The following is a 15,506-nucleotide window of genomic DNA, read 5'->3' on the forward strand; positions in this document are numbered from 1 at the left end:
CCTGTCTCAAAAAATAAAACAAGATGAACAAACAATTCAGTTTCCAAAGGATTTTGTCAAAGATAAGCAGACAGTGGCAACAGAAGTTTTGCTGGTGGAGTCCACAGCAGTGTAGGAAGGAGCCACCTTGAGCACTGGGACTATGTTTAGGAGTGAGGGTCTGAAAGCCAGACACGTGGCTGGGAGGCCTGGGCTTCGGGGCAACTGTGCCTCTGTGCTCCGATTTTGGAGAAGAGAACTGCTCTTGAAACCAGAGCCATATTTAAGGCCCTTCTCCCAAGAAGCATACACACAAACTACACACGATTCTGTAGGCTCAGCGTTTCCTGAGTGCGGCCCAGGCTGAGGTCCTGAGCCCCACAGCAAAGAGTCAGCATGGGTTGTACTTTCTCTTCGCACACTCTAACTGGCTGAGCCTGAGGTCTGTCTTGGACCTCAGCAGCAGCCTCCAGAAGACAGTCTGTTCTCAAGGGCTAAGTTAGTGAGGAGATCCTGGGCAAAACAAGTCTACAAACAATATTTGATTTAGACACTCGCATCTTATTGCTTAAATACTCATTTGGGTTTTTTGTCTGTTTGGTGTTTTGGTTTTTCAAGACAAGGTTGCTCTGTGTAGCCCTGGCTGTCTTGGAACTCACTCTGTAGACCAGCCTGGACTCGAACTCAGAGATCTGCCTGCCTCTGCCTCTGGAGTGCTGGAACTAAAAGTCCTGCTGCACTATCACTCCCCCAAATCCTCACTTGTTTTGTGTAGTATGGTTCTATGCTTTCAAGTCCTATATTCCAGATAAGCAAACGTTTGCAAAAAAAAAAAAAAAAAAACAGCTGAAGAAATTGGAATCTAGATTTCAGTCCTGAGCCAGGCATCACGTTTGTAATGTCAGCCCTCAGGAGGCCGAGGAAGAATTGCTATCAGTTGCAGGCTGACCTGGACTGCGGAGTGGGACCCTGCCTCAAAAACAAAACAAAACAAAACATAAAACAAACCTGGGAGTGGTTTAAGCAAGCCTTAAAAGCACAGATCCAGGTAGAAGTAGGCAGATTTCTGTGTTCAAGGCCAGCCTGGTCTACATGGTGAGTTCGAGGAGAGCCAGGGCTACACAGAGAAACCAAAACAAACAGAATGAAATAAATGAGGACATTTAAGCATGACTGAGTACCTGTTTTGTACCAGGCCCTGGCCTGGCTTGCACTAGCTTGAATCTTTCTTCATCCCTCCCACTTGTACCCACTCACTGAAAGTATTCTTTTTTTGTTATTTTATTATTATTATTATTATTATTATTATTAGTATTATTATGTATTCTGTTGTATGCATGTATGGATGCCAGAATAGGGTGCCAGATCTCATTACAGATGGTTGTGAGCCACCATGTGATTGCTGGGAATTGAACTCAGGACCTCTGGAAGAGGATGGAAGAGCAGCCAGTGCTCTTAACCACTGGGCCATCTCTCCAGCCCCACTGAGTCAGTATCCTTGGCTGAAGGTATTTGCAGTTCTGATTTTATGTAAGAAGGAAGGAAACACCTTTGTGACTAATCATCGCATAGGGCTTTTCTCCGAGCCTCAAGGCTCATAGTGGCCAGCATTTGACATCCAGGTTTTGGTATGTGGTGTTCTAGAAGGTACTGTGGCTACATCTCACATCTTTCTCTGCCTAAATTTTCAGGGCAAAAAGACAGGCGCAGCTGTACAGCCCCTCCTACCTTCAAGGGATATGTGAGAGATGAGGACAACAGAATCGAAATAACCAGTGAACCCCGGCAATTGTGAGTTCCTCTTTCTTTCTTTTCTTTTTTTTCTTTTTTTTTTTTGGTTTTTCGAGACAGGGTTTCTCTGTAGCTTTGGAGGCTGTCCTGGAACTCACTCTGTAGACCAGGCTGGCCTCGAACTCACAGAGATCCACCTGCCTCTGCCTCCCGAGTGCTGGGATTAAAGGTGTGCGCCACCACTGCCCAGCTTCTCTTTTTAAAAAAAAAAAAAAATATTTACTTTTATTTTTTTATGTGCATTGGTGTTTTACTAGGGGTCCCCTGAAACTGGACTCCTAGAACATGGTCCCCTGGAACTACAGACAGTTGTGAGCTGCCATGTAGTTACTGGGAATTGAACCTGGGTCCAATCTGGAAGAGCTGGCAGTGCTCTTAACCACTGAGCCATCTCTCCAGCCTCCAACTTCTTTGTTTAAAACTACAAAACAAGAACCAACAGGACGAGCATTCCTTACACCCAGCACACCTGCACAGAGACAGGAGTATCTCTTGAGTTCCAGGCCACCCCGGTCTACACAATGAGGCCCTGTCAAAATTTATGTTCACATTCTTTTCTTGTATCTATAAAACAAGCATTTCTCTGTTCATTGAGGAAAAAAATAAAAGTCCTTTTCATAATGTTAATCCTGAAATTCACCAGAAAAACAAGTTCCACCATTTTGGCCGAATTTAAGCAGGCTTTCATTAAAATTATAAATTCTGACCAAGATGGAACTTGGTCAGGACCATCACCTGGAAACTTTCTAGGTAAGTGTCTCTAAGATACCTGTTGGAGGAGCTTACAATGACAAAACCCATAGGCCACCATACTTTCCCATGAGGCTTTGGTGTGTGTGTGTGTGTGTGTGTGTGTGTGTGTGTGTGTGTGTGTGTGTGTATTTTTAAGAACTACAACTCCCAGAATCCCAGGAGGTTAACTGTCCTAGGGCAGGTGGGACTTACAGGTTAACTTCCTGTCTAACAACCTAAAGTATTCCCCTTTCCTTTTAGTTTTATCTCCTATGTTGACATGTGCAGGCTGCATTTTGTAAGATTACCCCACGGGTGCTCAGTGGTAGAGCACTTGCCTAGCAAGCACAAGGCCCTGGGTTCGGTCCTCAGCTCCACATACAAAAAAAAAAAAAAAAAAGCTTACCCTCTGTATCACTAAGGTAACTGGTTTTCTAACTTCTTTTGGTAAGTGAATAGCTCAGTTCTAAGCCCTATAAAAGTTTCTGCTTCCCCCGTTTGTGTTTAATCTTCCTCTAATTATAGAAGTGGACTTTCTATCAGCCATGTCCTGATTGGGGCTACATCCTTTGGTCTATGTATGCTTTACAGTGCTCACATTATGACTACTACATCTACACAAGTGGAAGAGCTTCCCAGGTCTCCTAAGAAAATGCCCAGAGAGGAACAGCTTACGCGGAGGAGCTCACCGGAATGTGCTTGGAAGGCTGCGGAGCTTCGGTGAGAGCTAACATTCCGCACCTCAAACCATACCGAGCAGAAAAAGCTAAGGTGGTGTTTGTTTGGTTTGGTTTTGTTTTCCAGCTTTTCTTCACCTCAGAGGAAAAGAGATTGGGAATAGATTCAGTCTGAAACATAGACTTGGAGAATCTAATACGTTAAGAAATCCTGCTTATAAAGAGGCTAGGCATTTTGTTGCATGCCTTTAATCCCAGCACTCAGGAGGCATAGGCAGGTGAATCTCTGATGGAGGCCAGCCTGGTCTACACAGAGAATTCCAGGGTGAATATGAGACTACTTCTAAAGAGAGAGGAGAGGAGGTAGGGGAAGGAAGGAATTTCTCCATGTAGCCCTGGCTGTTCTGGACCTAGCTAGCTCTGTTTACCAGGCTAGCCTTGAATTCACAGAGATCTGCTTGTTTCTGCCTCTCGAGGGTTAAAGGCCTGTGCCACCACAGCCTGGCCTGAAATTCTTAAAGAATAAGGGGCTGGAGAGATGACTCGGTGGTTAAGAGCACTGGCTGCTCTTCCAGAGAACCCGGGTTCAATTCCCAGCAACTACATGGAAGCTCACAACTGTCTGTAACTCCAGTTCCAGGGATCAGATGCCAATGTACATAAATAAAATCAAATAAGTAATATTAAAAAAGGGTTAATAAAATATAAAAAAGATAGGCAGGATACTTATCGCTTTAATGAGATAACACACTTTTCCTTCCCATGTTCCCCCTCTTAGTGTAGATTCTTTCTTTCTTTTCTTTTTTTTTTTTTTTTTTTTTTTTTTTTTTTGGGGAGCTGAGGATCGAACCCAGGGCTTTGCGCTTGCTAGGCAAGCCTTGCTCTACCACTGAGCTAAATCCCCAACCCCTTAGTGTAGTTTCTTAAAGAGTCCCACACATAACTTCTCCTTTTCTTGAGTCTATCTTTCTCTAAACCTGTTTGCCCTGACATACTGGGTATCACTGTTGCTCTAATACCTCCTCCCCAGCACGTAGCTGACCTCTATGACCTCTTCTTTTAAATTTAATTTTATTTATTTATTTTATGTGTATGAGTGTTTTTCCAGGGGGGTTGGAGCCTCTGGATCTGGAGTTACAGATGGTTGTGAGCTGCCATGTGGGTGCTGAGAACTGAACCCAGGTCCTCTGGAAGAGCAGCCAGTGCCCTTAACCACCGAGCATCTCTCCAGCCCTTTCCTGCCCTCTTAACTCAAGTTGGCATGGTGTTTTTCCTTCTCTCCTCCATTCTTCTCCCTCAGGCAGTTGCTTAGATTTAAGGCTTGCCTGCCCTGAAGCATTTTCCCCCTTTAAATCCTACTAAAATTGTCCTCAAGCTGAAAGAAGAAAGGAATGAAGGAAGGAAATCCTGCATAAACCTGTCCCACCTTTGAAAAATATTTTATTTTACTTTTATTTATTTAGTTAGTTTTTTTCAAGTCAACTTTTCTCTGTGTAACAGCCCTGGCTGTCCTAGAACTCACTCTGTAGAGCAGGCTGGCCTGGAACTCAGAGATCCACCTGCCTCTGCCTCCACAGTGCTGGGATTAAAGGTGTGTGCCGCCACCACCTGGCTTTATTTTACTTTTATTATTGTGTGTGTGTGTGTGTGTGTGTTCAAATGCAGACATACACATGTGATTTCCATATGTGGGCAGATCAGAGACAAGTTTCTGGAGGTTTTTTTTGTTTTGTTTTGTTTTCTGTTTTTTTTTCCTTTGGTTTTTCGAGACAGGGTTTCTCTGCGCCTTTCCTGGAACTCACTCTGTAGCCCAGGCTGGCCTCGAACTCACAGAGATCTGCCTGCCTCTGCCTCCCGAGTGCTAGGATTACAGGCGTGTGCCACCACTGCCCGGCTTGCTTTCTGGTTTTTGTTTTTTGTTTTTTTGTTTTGAGACAGGGTTTCTCTGTGTAACAGTCCTGTCTTGACTGCCCTGGAACTCACTCTTGTAGACTAGGCTGGCCTCGAACTCACAGAGATCCACCTGCCTCTGCCTCCACAGTGCTGGGATTAAAGTCATGCACGACCACCGCCCGGCTGGAGTTGGTTCTTTTATTCCACCAGAAGTTCCAAGAATTGAACTTAAATTGTGTGACTTTTGTAGCAAGTGCTTTTATGCGCTGGTCAAAGGATTGGGGATTTAGGTTGGGGTAGAGTCCTCCTCAAGGGCTGAGTTGGCTTCCTCTGATTCTGGGGTGCTGGAATTGAAGGTAAGATTCATTCTACTGGCAAAAATAAACAAACAAGGAGCTGGAGAGATGGCTCAGAGGTTAAGAGTACCGACTGTTCTTCCAGAGGTCCTGAGTTCAATTCCCAGCACCCACATGGTGGCTCACAACCATCTGTAATGAGATCTGGCGCCCTCTTCTGTATACATAATAAATAAATAAATAAATCTTTTTAAAATAAATAAACAAATAAACAAACAAACAAATAAAGCTAATGGAAAAAAGTCTAGGGAGATTAGCGCAATCAGTAAACTGCTTGTTACAGATGCATGAGGACTAGGGTTTGGAAGCTCAGCAGCCACAGAAAAGCTGGGTGTGGCAGCATGTGTCTACAATTTCAGCACTAGGGTATTGGAGACAAGGGGCTCCGTGGAACTCATTACCTAGCTAGGTTCTGTATGAGACCTTGTTTCAACAAATAAAGTGGAGTGCAAATGAGGAAGAGACCCAGCGTCAACCTCTGGGCTCCACACGTATGTGTATAAACATGAGTGTGGAACACACACACACACACACACACACACACACACACACACACACACACACACCATGTGGAAAATGGATTGCATTTAGATCAGTCTTTTAGTTTCATAGCCAAATTGAATAAGAAGGACCACATACACCTGTCTCCACAGCCTTTTCGGTTTATATTTTATTTAAAATGTTTTATTTAGACTTATTTTCGTTTCATGTTTATGAATGTTTACTTACACATGTGTCTGTGCACCATGTGAGTGCCTGCTGCCTGTGAAGGACAGAAGACAATGAGGTTGGATCCAGCCACCATGCAGATGCTAGGAATTGAACCCCAGTCCTCTGTAAGAGCAACAAGTGCCCTTAACAGCTAAGCCAACTCTCCAGCTGCTCTTTATTTTTCAGATTTATGTGGTGTGTGTGTGTGTGTGTGTGTGTTTTGAATGTGGGAATGTTTTGTCTACAGACATGTTAGTGCACTGTGTGCACCTGGAACCTGAAGAGGCCAGAAGAGGGCGCCAGACCCTTGGAACTGGGGTTGTCTGCTGGTTTAACCTGAGACTAGACTCTCTCTCTCTCTCTCTGCCTTCCAAGAGCAGCACGTGCTTTTTACCACTGAACCCAAAGTGGTGCCTTTGTTACAAAATAACTAACAGCCAGAACTGGTGGCGCATGCCTTTAATCCCAGCACTTGGGAGGCAGAGACAGGCCAATCTTTATGAGTTCAAGGCCAGCCTGGATGAAGGAATTCCAGGCAAGCCAAGGTTACATAGTAAAACCCTTTCTCAATGAAAATTTCAAAAAACAAAACAAAACCCAAAACATCAAAATGAGCTAATATTGACACAGAGGCAGCAGTTCATATTAAAGTTCATACTTAGTTAGGTGTGGTGGCGTAATGCCTTTCGTCCCAGCACTCTGGAGGCAGAGGTAGGTAGAACTCTGAGTTTGAAGCCAGCCTGGACTACAGAGTGAGTTCCAGGAAAGGCTCCAAAGCTACACTGAGAAATCCTGTCTTGAAAAACAAAACAAAACAAAACCCAAAAACAAACAAACAAAAACCCCACAAAAACAAAACAAAACAAAAAAAAGGAAAAAAAAAGTTCATTCTTGCTGTTGTGCATGCTGGGAGTTTGGCAAGTGTGTAATTACAGGGACCCACCATTATGTATCACAGGACAGTCACTGCCCTAGAAATCGCCTATGCTCTGCCTGATTGTGTCTCTGTCCTCTGCCTTGATGATCCTTTTACTGTCTATGTACAGCTGTTTCTTTCACCCAAAGGATCAGATAGCTCGAAACTGTACAAATGTAGCTTTGCGGTTGGCTCTTTTCACTTAACCATATGCACTGAGGATTCTACCAGGTTTCCGTCACTCAACCCACCCCCACCCCTGCTACCTCAGGCTGAATAATAAACGGTCCATTGATTTTCCTTTGTTTTTATTTTATTTTTCTCCTTTTGAGACAGGGTTTCATGGAACCCAGGCTGGCCCAAATCCACTATGGAGCAGAGGAGAATCTTGAACCTCTGATCCTCCTGCTTCTTCTACCTTCCCCTTCCCATCCCTGGGATTCCAGGCATTCACCACTACATCAGTTTTATACCACGCTGGGGACCAAATTCAGGACCTCCTGCTTGCCAGGAAGTCCTACTTCTCTCTACCAACTGAGCTACAATGTCCAGCCTGTGGAGACCCTTAAACATTCAACACTTAAGCCCCATATTTAATTACTTGGAGATAAAGTCTAAGTAACAATGTAATTTTAAAGACCTTGTTTATAACTAGTCAGTACAGGGAATGAGAGTTCTGGGACAGAGTGAGCCTAAATCCTTCCTAATATTTTTTAAACTTTTTTTTTTCATTTTCTTATATGTATGCATGTATTTTTGAGACAGGGTTTTACTACTTATCTCTGGCTGCCCTGGAACTCACTCTGTAGACTAGGCTGGCCTCGAACTCACAGATATCTGCCTGCCTCTGCCTCCCAAGTGTTGGGATTAAAAGTGTGTGCTATCAAATAATTTTTTGTTTTTGTTTTGTTTTTCAAGACAGGGTTTCTTTGTGTAGCCCTGGCTGTCCTAGAACGTTCTCTGTAGACTAAACTGGCTTTGAACTCAGAGATCTGCTTGCCTCTGCCTCACAAGTTCCAGAGTGCCTAGAATTAAAGATATGCACCACCATGCCCAGCTAAGTCATTTTTTAAAAAAGGGCCAATTTGGGCTATATAGTAAGATGTTGTCTCAAAAATATAAATTACGGGTTGGGGATTTAGCTCAGTGGTAGAGCGCTTGCCTAGCAAGCACAAGGCCCTGGGTTTGGTCCTCAGCTCAAAAAAAATAAAAATAAAAATTTATATTTATATTACATCAAATACCCAAAAACATTATCTCCTAGGTTTGGAAATAATAATAGCCTTTCTTTGTCTCTATATTTATGTTTCTAAGGAAATAAGGCATATATTTAGTTGGACTCTGTAAGATTTCTGAGAAAATGTGAGAACCATAATTTAAAAAAATAGTTACTATGTTTTCTTAGAACCGAAGGCTTAAGATTAGTGGTCCTCAGATCTTAACTGTCATAATTACAAACAGGAGGAAGGGGGGCTGGAGAGATGGTTCAGAGGTTAAGAACGCTGGCTGCTCTTCCAGAGGTCCTGAGTTCAATTCTCAGCAACCACATGGTGGCTCCCAACCATCTGTGATGAGATCTGGTGCCCTCTTCTGGCCTGCAGGCAGAACATTGTATACATGAAAAGTAAATCTTAAATTAAAACAAACCAGGAGGAAGGATGTGTTGCAGACTGTTTCTACTTCTGATGTGTTCTGGGGAAACAGAAGAGGCTCCAGCAGGAGGTCCTGGGCCTCAGATGGGACAGTTTAGTGCCTTCTATTTACAGAGCCTCCATTAAGGAGAACGTGGAGCTGATTCGACTTAAAAAACTCTTATATGAAAAGAGTGCCTCACTGGCGGCCACAGAAGCCCAGTTAACACAGGTTCGAGAGGTGAGTTCTGTATTCCCCTGTGCTTTTTAGAGAGGGAAAAGCCGATTCGTTCTTGCATGAAGCCCTAGGTTCAATCCCTAGTACTGCAAAAAGGGGAGGGGTGTTACTTAAAACAGAACAAAAAAACTCTAGCTGGCCTGTGGTGAAGGGCGCCTTTAATCCCAGCACTCGGGAGGCAGAGGCAGGTGGGTCTCTGTGAGTTCGAGGCCAGCCTGGTCTACAGAGTGAGTTCCAGGACAGCTGAGGCTACCCAGCCAAGAAACCCAGTCTTGAAAAACAAAACAAAACAAATAAAAGCCCCTACAAAAAAAGCCCAAGAACAAAAACCAAACAACCAACCAAACAAAAACCCAAACAAGAACCTGTTCCTCTGCTTCCTTCTTCCCTGTCCTTTTCCTGTTCTTCCTCCACTTTGTGTCCACCCCCCTCTTTGTGATGGGTCCTTATTCTGTAACGTAGGCCAAGTGAAACTCACTATGTACCTCAGGCTAGCCTCGAACATGCACACTCCTTTCTACCCACCCACCCCCATGCTGGGATGACCAGTGTGTCCACCACACTCAGCTGATTTTTCTGGCTTGCATATGTGAGATCATAATTCAAAGACACTAAGTTACTTGTCTAAGGTCATGTAATTTCCGGGTGGTATGCAGAGCCAAGCCTTGCCAGTCTATTGTTTTCTCAGTATTTCCTATTATTTCTCTGTTTCAGGAAAGACTCAGGCTCTTGCCTGGTAAGGTGGAGTTTGGCAGGGTTAACTTGTGTCGAGGTTCAGGTCCCAATCAAAGGGATCAGAATGTAATTCTATAATCATCATAGGGGAGGGCAGAAGACAAGCCTCTGGGGAGCACTTTCTATCTGCTGAAGACTCAGTCCTAGATGCTTAGCATGTACCCTCTTTTAATATGACAAAACTGATGTAAGGAAACACAGCAGTGGGGAAATTGTGCCCCAAAGGAGACAAGTAACTGGATCGAGGTGTAAAAAGAGTCAGAGGCAGATTAGGGTTTGGTTCAAGCTAGTACCACGGCGTTCCCCATTACCAGGTTAGAAAGTACAGCGAGAATGGTGGAACTGTGATGTCAAGGTCTAAGTGAGACCTCAGCACCATTCTTCAATGGCGCCAGTATGTACAGAGCATTAGAACTGAGCAAAGCACTGAGAAATAAAGATTACGCCGGCAGCATAGTTTCTTTCCAACCCATGATGCTTGCCTGGTTGTTTTCGGACTTAAAGATCATCGTGAGGATTGACACAGCTCTAGTCTCCCAGGCCCTTCCAGGACTGAGAGTGCAGCAAGGTCGCAGAACAACTCTAGATGAGGTGGGGGAGGTGCCAAGAAAGGAAGTGGCAGGTGTAAAGAGAAAAGGCTTCGTAAATGGGGACTGGATTGGTGGCTCAGTGGTTAGGAGCACTGGCTGCTCTTCTAGAGGACCTGGGTTCAATTCCCAGCACCCACATGGTGGCTCACAACGATCGGTAACTCCAGTTCCAGGGGATCCAGCTCCCTCTTCCGGCCTCCTCAGGCACCAGGTGTGATAGTGGTGCACAGACACACATGCCAGCAAAGCACCCTCACACACACAATAGAAATTAAAATTTAAAAACATTCTAAAAAGGATTCATAAAGGAATCTGTTTATGAACTAAATCCTGAAATAATAGAAGAGTATCATGCAGCACTGAGTATTCAAGAAAAGGGAAGAATTTCTAGGGGGATGAGTGTAGACACACTGAAGGTCTAGGTCCTAGAGCCTGTCTGTTAGAGATTTAGGCTTCAGCACACAGATAATGAGCAGCTGGAGACAGGTTTTGAACAAGCTGGTCATAAGATCAACTTTTTCCCTCCAAAAGATCTCATAACCTTTGAAAAGCATGCGATTTGAAATACATTTTATTTATTTATTTATTTATTTATTTATTTATTTTTGTTTGTTTGTTTGTTTGGTTGGTTGGTTGGTTGGTTTTTTCGAGACAGAGTTTCTCTGTGTAGCTTTGTGCCTCTCCTGGAACTCACTCTGTAGACCAGGCTGGCCTCGAACTCACAGAGCTCCACCCGCTTCTGCCTCCCGAGTGCTGGGATTAAAGGCGTGTGCTACCAGTTACAGGTGGTAGGAACGGATATAGGCGATGTAGGAGACTTTTTATATTGTCCTGAAATCTTCAAGGTCTCAAGAATTGCAGTATTTCAAGGTGATCATCAACAACATAGCAAGTCTGTGGCCAGCCTGGACCACGTGACATCCTGTCTCAAAAAACAGAACAAACAAAAACTAAACAAACCAACTATAACCAGGAAAAGGGGCTGAAGACAAGGCTCAGAGTTTAAAACAACTTCTTGTTCTTGCAGAGGATCTAGGTTTGATTCCTAGCATCCACATAGAGGCTCACAACAGTCTCTAACTCCAGATTCAGGGGATTTGATACCCTCTTCTGACTTCTGCAGGAACCAGGCACACATGTGGTGCACATACATACATGCAGGCAAAACACACATACACATAAAATAATTAAATTTAAAAAGAAAATTTTGGGGCTGGAGAGATGGCCCAGTGGTTCAGAGGACTGGCTGCTCTTCTAAAGGACTGAGTTCAATTCTCAGTACTCACATGGCAGCTCAGAACTGTCTGTAACTCCAGTTCCAGGGGATCTGACACCCTCACAAAGAGATACATGCAGGCAAAGCTCTAATGTACATTAAATCAATAAATAAATCTAAAAAAGAAAAATGCAAAATTGCAGAACAGAGTACGGCTGGAATGGCTGATACAGAGTATAGTCACAGAAATCCTGTAGAATCCAGAGAATCAAGGAGACCAGATGAGGACCCAGGGTGAGAGAAGATTACAGAGAAGGGGATCTTACTTTGATAAATCCAGAACACAGAAGAATGGGCTCTGTCCCCAAAAGGAGGGAGAGTGAGGGCAGTGGAGAAATGAAAGGTAGCTTCTGGATTCCTGCTTTAAGTGAGTAGATGGTGGTGGCGTTATTCTCTGAGGTTGGGTCTTCCTGCATTCAGCACTGTGTCTGCTGAGGCACAGTCTCCCTCTCTCTCTCTCTCTCTCTCTCTCTCTCTCTCTCTCTCTCTCAAGATTTATTTATAAATTTACTATGTATATAATGTTTTGCTTGCATGTATGCCTGGATACCAGAAGAGGGCACCAGATCTCATTACAGATGGTTGTGAGCCACCATGTGATTGCTGGGAATTGAACTGGAGTCCTTTGGAAGAGCAGCCAATGTTTTTAACCTCTGAGCCATCTCTCCAGCCCCACTTCTCTCTTTTTGAAATAAAGTCTCACTGTGTAGCCCTGGCTGGCTTGGAACTTGCTCTGTAGACCAGGCTAGACTCAAACATAAAGATCTACCTGCCTCTACCTCCCAAGTGCTAGGATTCATGGCATTGGCTACCACACCCAACTAACTATATTTATCTTAGAGAGATGTCAAATATATTGTGAAATTGGTGCACTGGTGAAATAATACTTACTTATTTCTTCCAGGCATATGAAGACTTGCTCCAGAAGGTAATTTGTTTGCTATTTTTTTTCCACTAACAAGAGTTTTATTAAGATAGGAAAGAGACAGACGTGAACAGGCCTGCAGAAAGCACATGTGAATCAAGAGAGAAGATGTTTGCTATTTTTTAAGACAGGATTTACAGTAGTACTTTTTTGTTAGGACCCCCAGCCCACAAATAACGACCTGGGGACTTCTTATTAATTATGAAAGCTCAGCCAGTTTATTATTTCTAAACTATTTATTTATTTATTTATTTTTCTATGACTGTATGTACCCATTTTCTTTTCTTCAGCATCTAAGCATGTTTGTAAGCATATTATATCTGTTTAGAGATCTTCCTGGTCTGGACCTGACTCTGTGGCAAATCTGCAGCATTCTCTAACCACATGAGACAAATCTTAAGCTGTTTGGCTAGGCCCTCTGTGACTTAGGCTTGCAGCCCTGGCATCTGGCTCCGCCCCCTTGGCTTGCAGATAATGATGCAAAGACTTATTAATCCTGAAAGCTCAGCCTTAGTTTAGGTTTGTTCCTAACTACTTTCTCTCTCTCTCTCTTTCTCTCTCTCTCTCTCTCTCTCTCTCTCTCTCTCTCTCTCTCTCTCGCTTTTTTGAGACAGGCTTTCTCTGTGTAACAGCCCTAGTTGTTCTGGAACTAGCTCTGTAGACCAGGGGGCCCTCAAATTCACAGAGATCTGCCTGCCTCTGCCTCCCAAGTGCTGGGATTACAGGCGTGCGCCACCACCGCCCAGCTTTTTTTTTAAAGATTAATTTTATATATTTTTATTATGTATACAGTGTTCTGCCTACATGCATGCTTGCAGGCCTGAAGAGGACACCATATCTCATTACGACCACCATGTGGTCGCTGGGAATTGAACTCAGGACCTCTGGAAAAACAGCCAGTGCTCTTAACTGCTGAGCCATCTTCCAGCCCTCTATATTTTTTTAATCTACATTTCCCAGGAGGCTTGTTACCTCATCTCTATACTGTCCCTCCTGTTTCCTGTTGTTTTAAAAATATTGAGTGGCGCTGGTTACCGTGCGGAAAGGTCAGGAGGCACAAGCCTCGGCAAAACCCAGAATCAGAGCTTTATTAGAAGGAGGGGAATGGACAAAAGAACCAGGCCTGGGAAAGAAGCACGTGGAGAGAGAGGGAGGGAGGGAGGGAGAGAGAGAGAGAGGGAGGGAGAGAGAGAGAAGGGGAAGAGAGAGCAGAGCAGAGAGATTGGAACATGTTTTTAATTTTTAGCTGAGATAAACTTTATCAGAGACAGATTATTTTAAGGAAACTGTTTCCTTTATTATTTGAGCATCCAAGAGACGCAGGTGATCAATTGTTGAGAGCATTTAGCAGTAATAGGTGGTTATATTAAAGTCCACTGGTTTTTTATTGTTGTTGTTGTTGTTGTTTGTTGTTGTTTGTTGGTGTTTTGCAGAGCCCACACCCTTTCTGGTCTGGGGTTGTAGATACCTTTTAACTGTTACCACCTGGGTATCTATGGTGGTCCTGTAACAATTAGCTGAGTAGTTAATTAGAAGAGGGAACCAGGAAGAGAAAAGCTTGTGGGGTGAGACCTCATTCTTCTGGAATTGGGGTCAAGGCAGAGAGCAGGGCCCGTGTGCGTCCCTGTGCATGAGGAGGAGAAGCACTGCTGACAGGTCTGGAGTGAGGCACACGGAGGGAGCAATGACATGGAAGCTCCTGCCTTAGCTGGAAAATTCTTCCCAGTAAGTAACCCTGAAAGTGCAATGAAGTCTGGTGAGGTGGGTAAGGCTGTCCTCCCTACCCCGACAATGGGGAAATGAGGAGATGTGGGACCCCAAAACGCCCTCAGGACTGATTAAGTGGCTTGGTGTCCAACAGGAAGGAAACAGATCACCACTGCTGCATCCTGGGTTCCCTGTGAGCCCGTGGCCAGGCCTCGGAGGTCTGCTGGAGGTCTTAGTTTGATGTCCCCACGCCACTGTGTGCATGGGGACAGTCAGCTGACCAGTTGTCTCTCTAGGTGGCACTTGGAACAATTGATGGCCCAGCAGGGCATGCACTAGCCTGCCTGGCCTTCTAAAACAGGGACATGGAAGCCCTTATGCAGCTGTTCAGATAGTGTGTGCCAGCATTTGGCAGTTCTGTTCATGGGCTTTCTCCTTTCTCCCATGGTACCTTAAATGCCACAGCTCAAACTTTTGCCTGTGGGGTCAGGAGCCTGGCTCTCCAGATGCTTCAGTTTTAGCCCTAATGTCAGGGAGCTCTGGGAGACAAGAGACGGATTTTATTCCGTGTCTTGAATTTTTTTTTTTAATAGTCTATGTCTGTCTGCCTTTCTTCTTCCCAGAGTCCTCTCTGTCCCTGGAAGTCCCACTTAACCTCTTCCTGCTTTGCTATTGGTCATTCAGCTCTTTATTAAATCAATCAGAAGGTGCTTTGGCAAAGACACATCTTCACAGTATAAACAAATATTCTTCAATATAGCCCTGGATATCCTGGAACTTACTATGTAGACCAGGCTGGCCTCAAATTCACAGAGATCCCGTTGCCTCTGAGGTATGCATATTCACTCCTTGCATCAAAAGGTTTTTTTTTTTTTTTTTTTTTTTTTTTTTGTTTTTTGAGACAGGGTTTGGTTTCTTTGTATAACAGCTCTGGCTGCCCTGGAACTCACTTTATAGCCCAGACTGGTCTCCAACTCATGCCTCTGCCTCCCAAGTACTGGGATTAAAGGTGTGTGCTACCACTTCCTGGCTTGTGGGGGCCGTTCTTATCCAAACTACCACATGGTCATTCTTTGTGGCCTCCACCTAAGAATGCTGGAGTTGCTGCTGTCTGGAGACCATTCCTGTCGAGTCATGAGATCATTCCTAGAGGGATCCCCTTTGTCTGCAGAATCAAGGAATACTGAATGCAACCCATGATGCCTTCCTCAGCCAAGTGGACGAGCTCAAGGCTGAGCTATTAGAGGAGAGCAAGAAAGCCAGGAGCTTGAAGACCCAACTGGAAGATGTGTCTGTCTTGAAGATAACTCTGAAGGAGGTAAATAATAGTAGTGAAGAGATGTCATCAA

The 15,506-nt window shown here is 44.3% G+C and overlaps 1 protein-coding gene across 1 annotated transcript in view; it reads left to right on the forward strand.

Annotated features, from left to right (window-relative positions):
• The window catches only part of Rpgrip1 (RPGR interacting protein 1), a 56,408-nt gene that overhangs the window by 6,942 nt on the left and 33,960 nt on the right, over nt 1-15,506 (forward strand). Inside the window, exons 4-8 of the mRNA XM_036199159.1 lie at nt 1,671-1,770; nt 3,094-3,222; nt 8,822-8,927; nt 12,430-12,453; nt 15,329-15,475. Of these exons, the coding sequence (XP_036055052.1) occupies nt 1,671-1,770; nt 3,094-3,222; nt 8,822-8,927; nt 12,430-12,453; nt 15,329-15,475 (506 nt within the window). The remainder of the gene's footprint in view (nt 1-1,670; nt 1,771-3,093; nt 3,223-8,821; nt 8,928-12,429; nt 12,454-15,328; nt 15,476-15,506) is intronic.

The sequence above is a fragment of the Onychomys torridus genome, chromosome 9, assembly GCF_903995425.1.
Source record: "Onychomys torridus chromosome 9, mOncTor1.1, whole genome shotgun sequence".
NCBI lineage: Eukaryota > Metazoa > Chordata > Mammalia > Rodentia > Cricetidae > Onychomys > Onychomys torridus.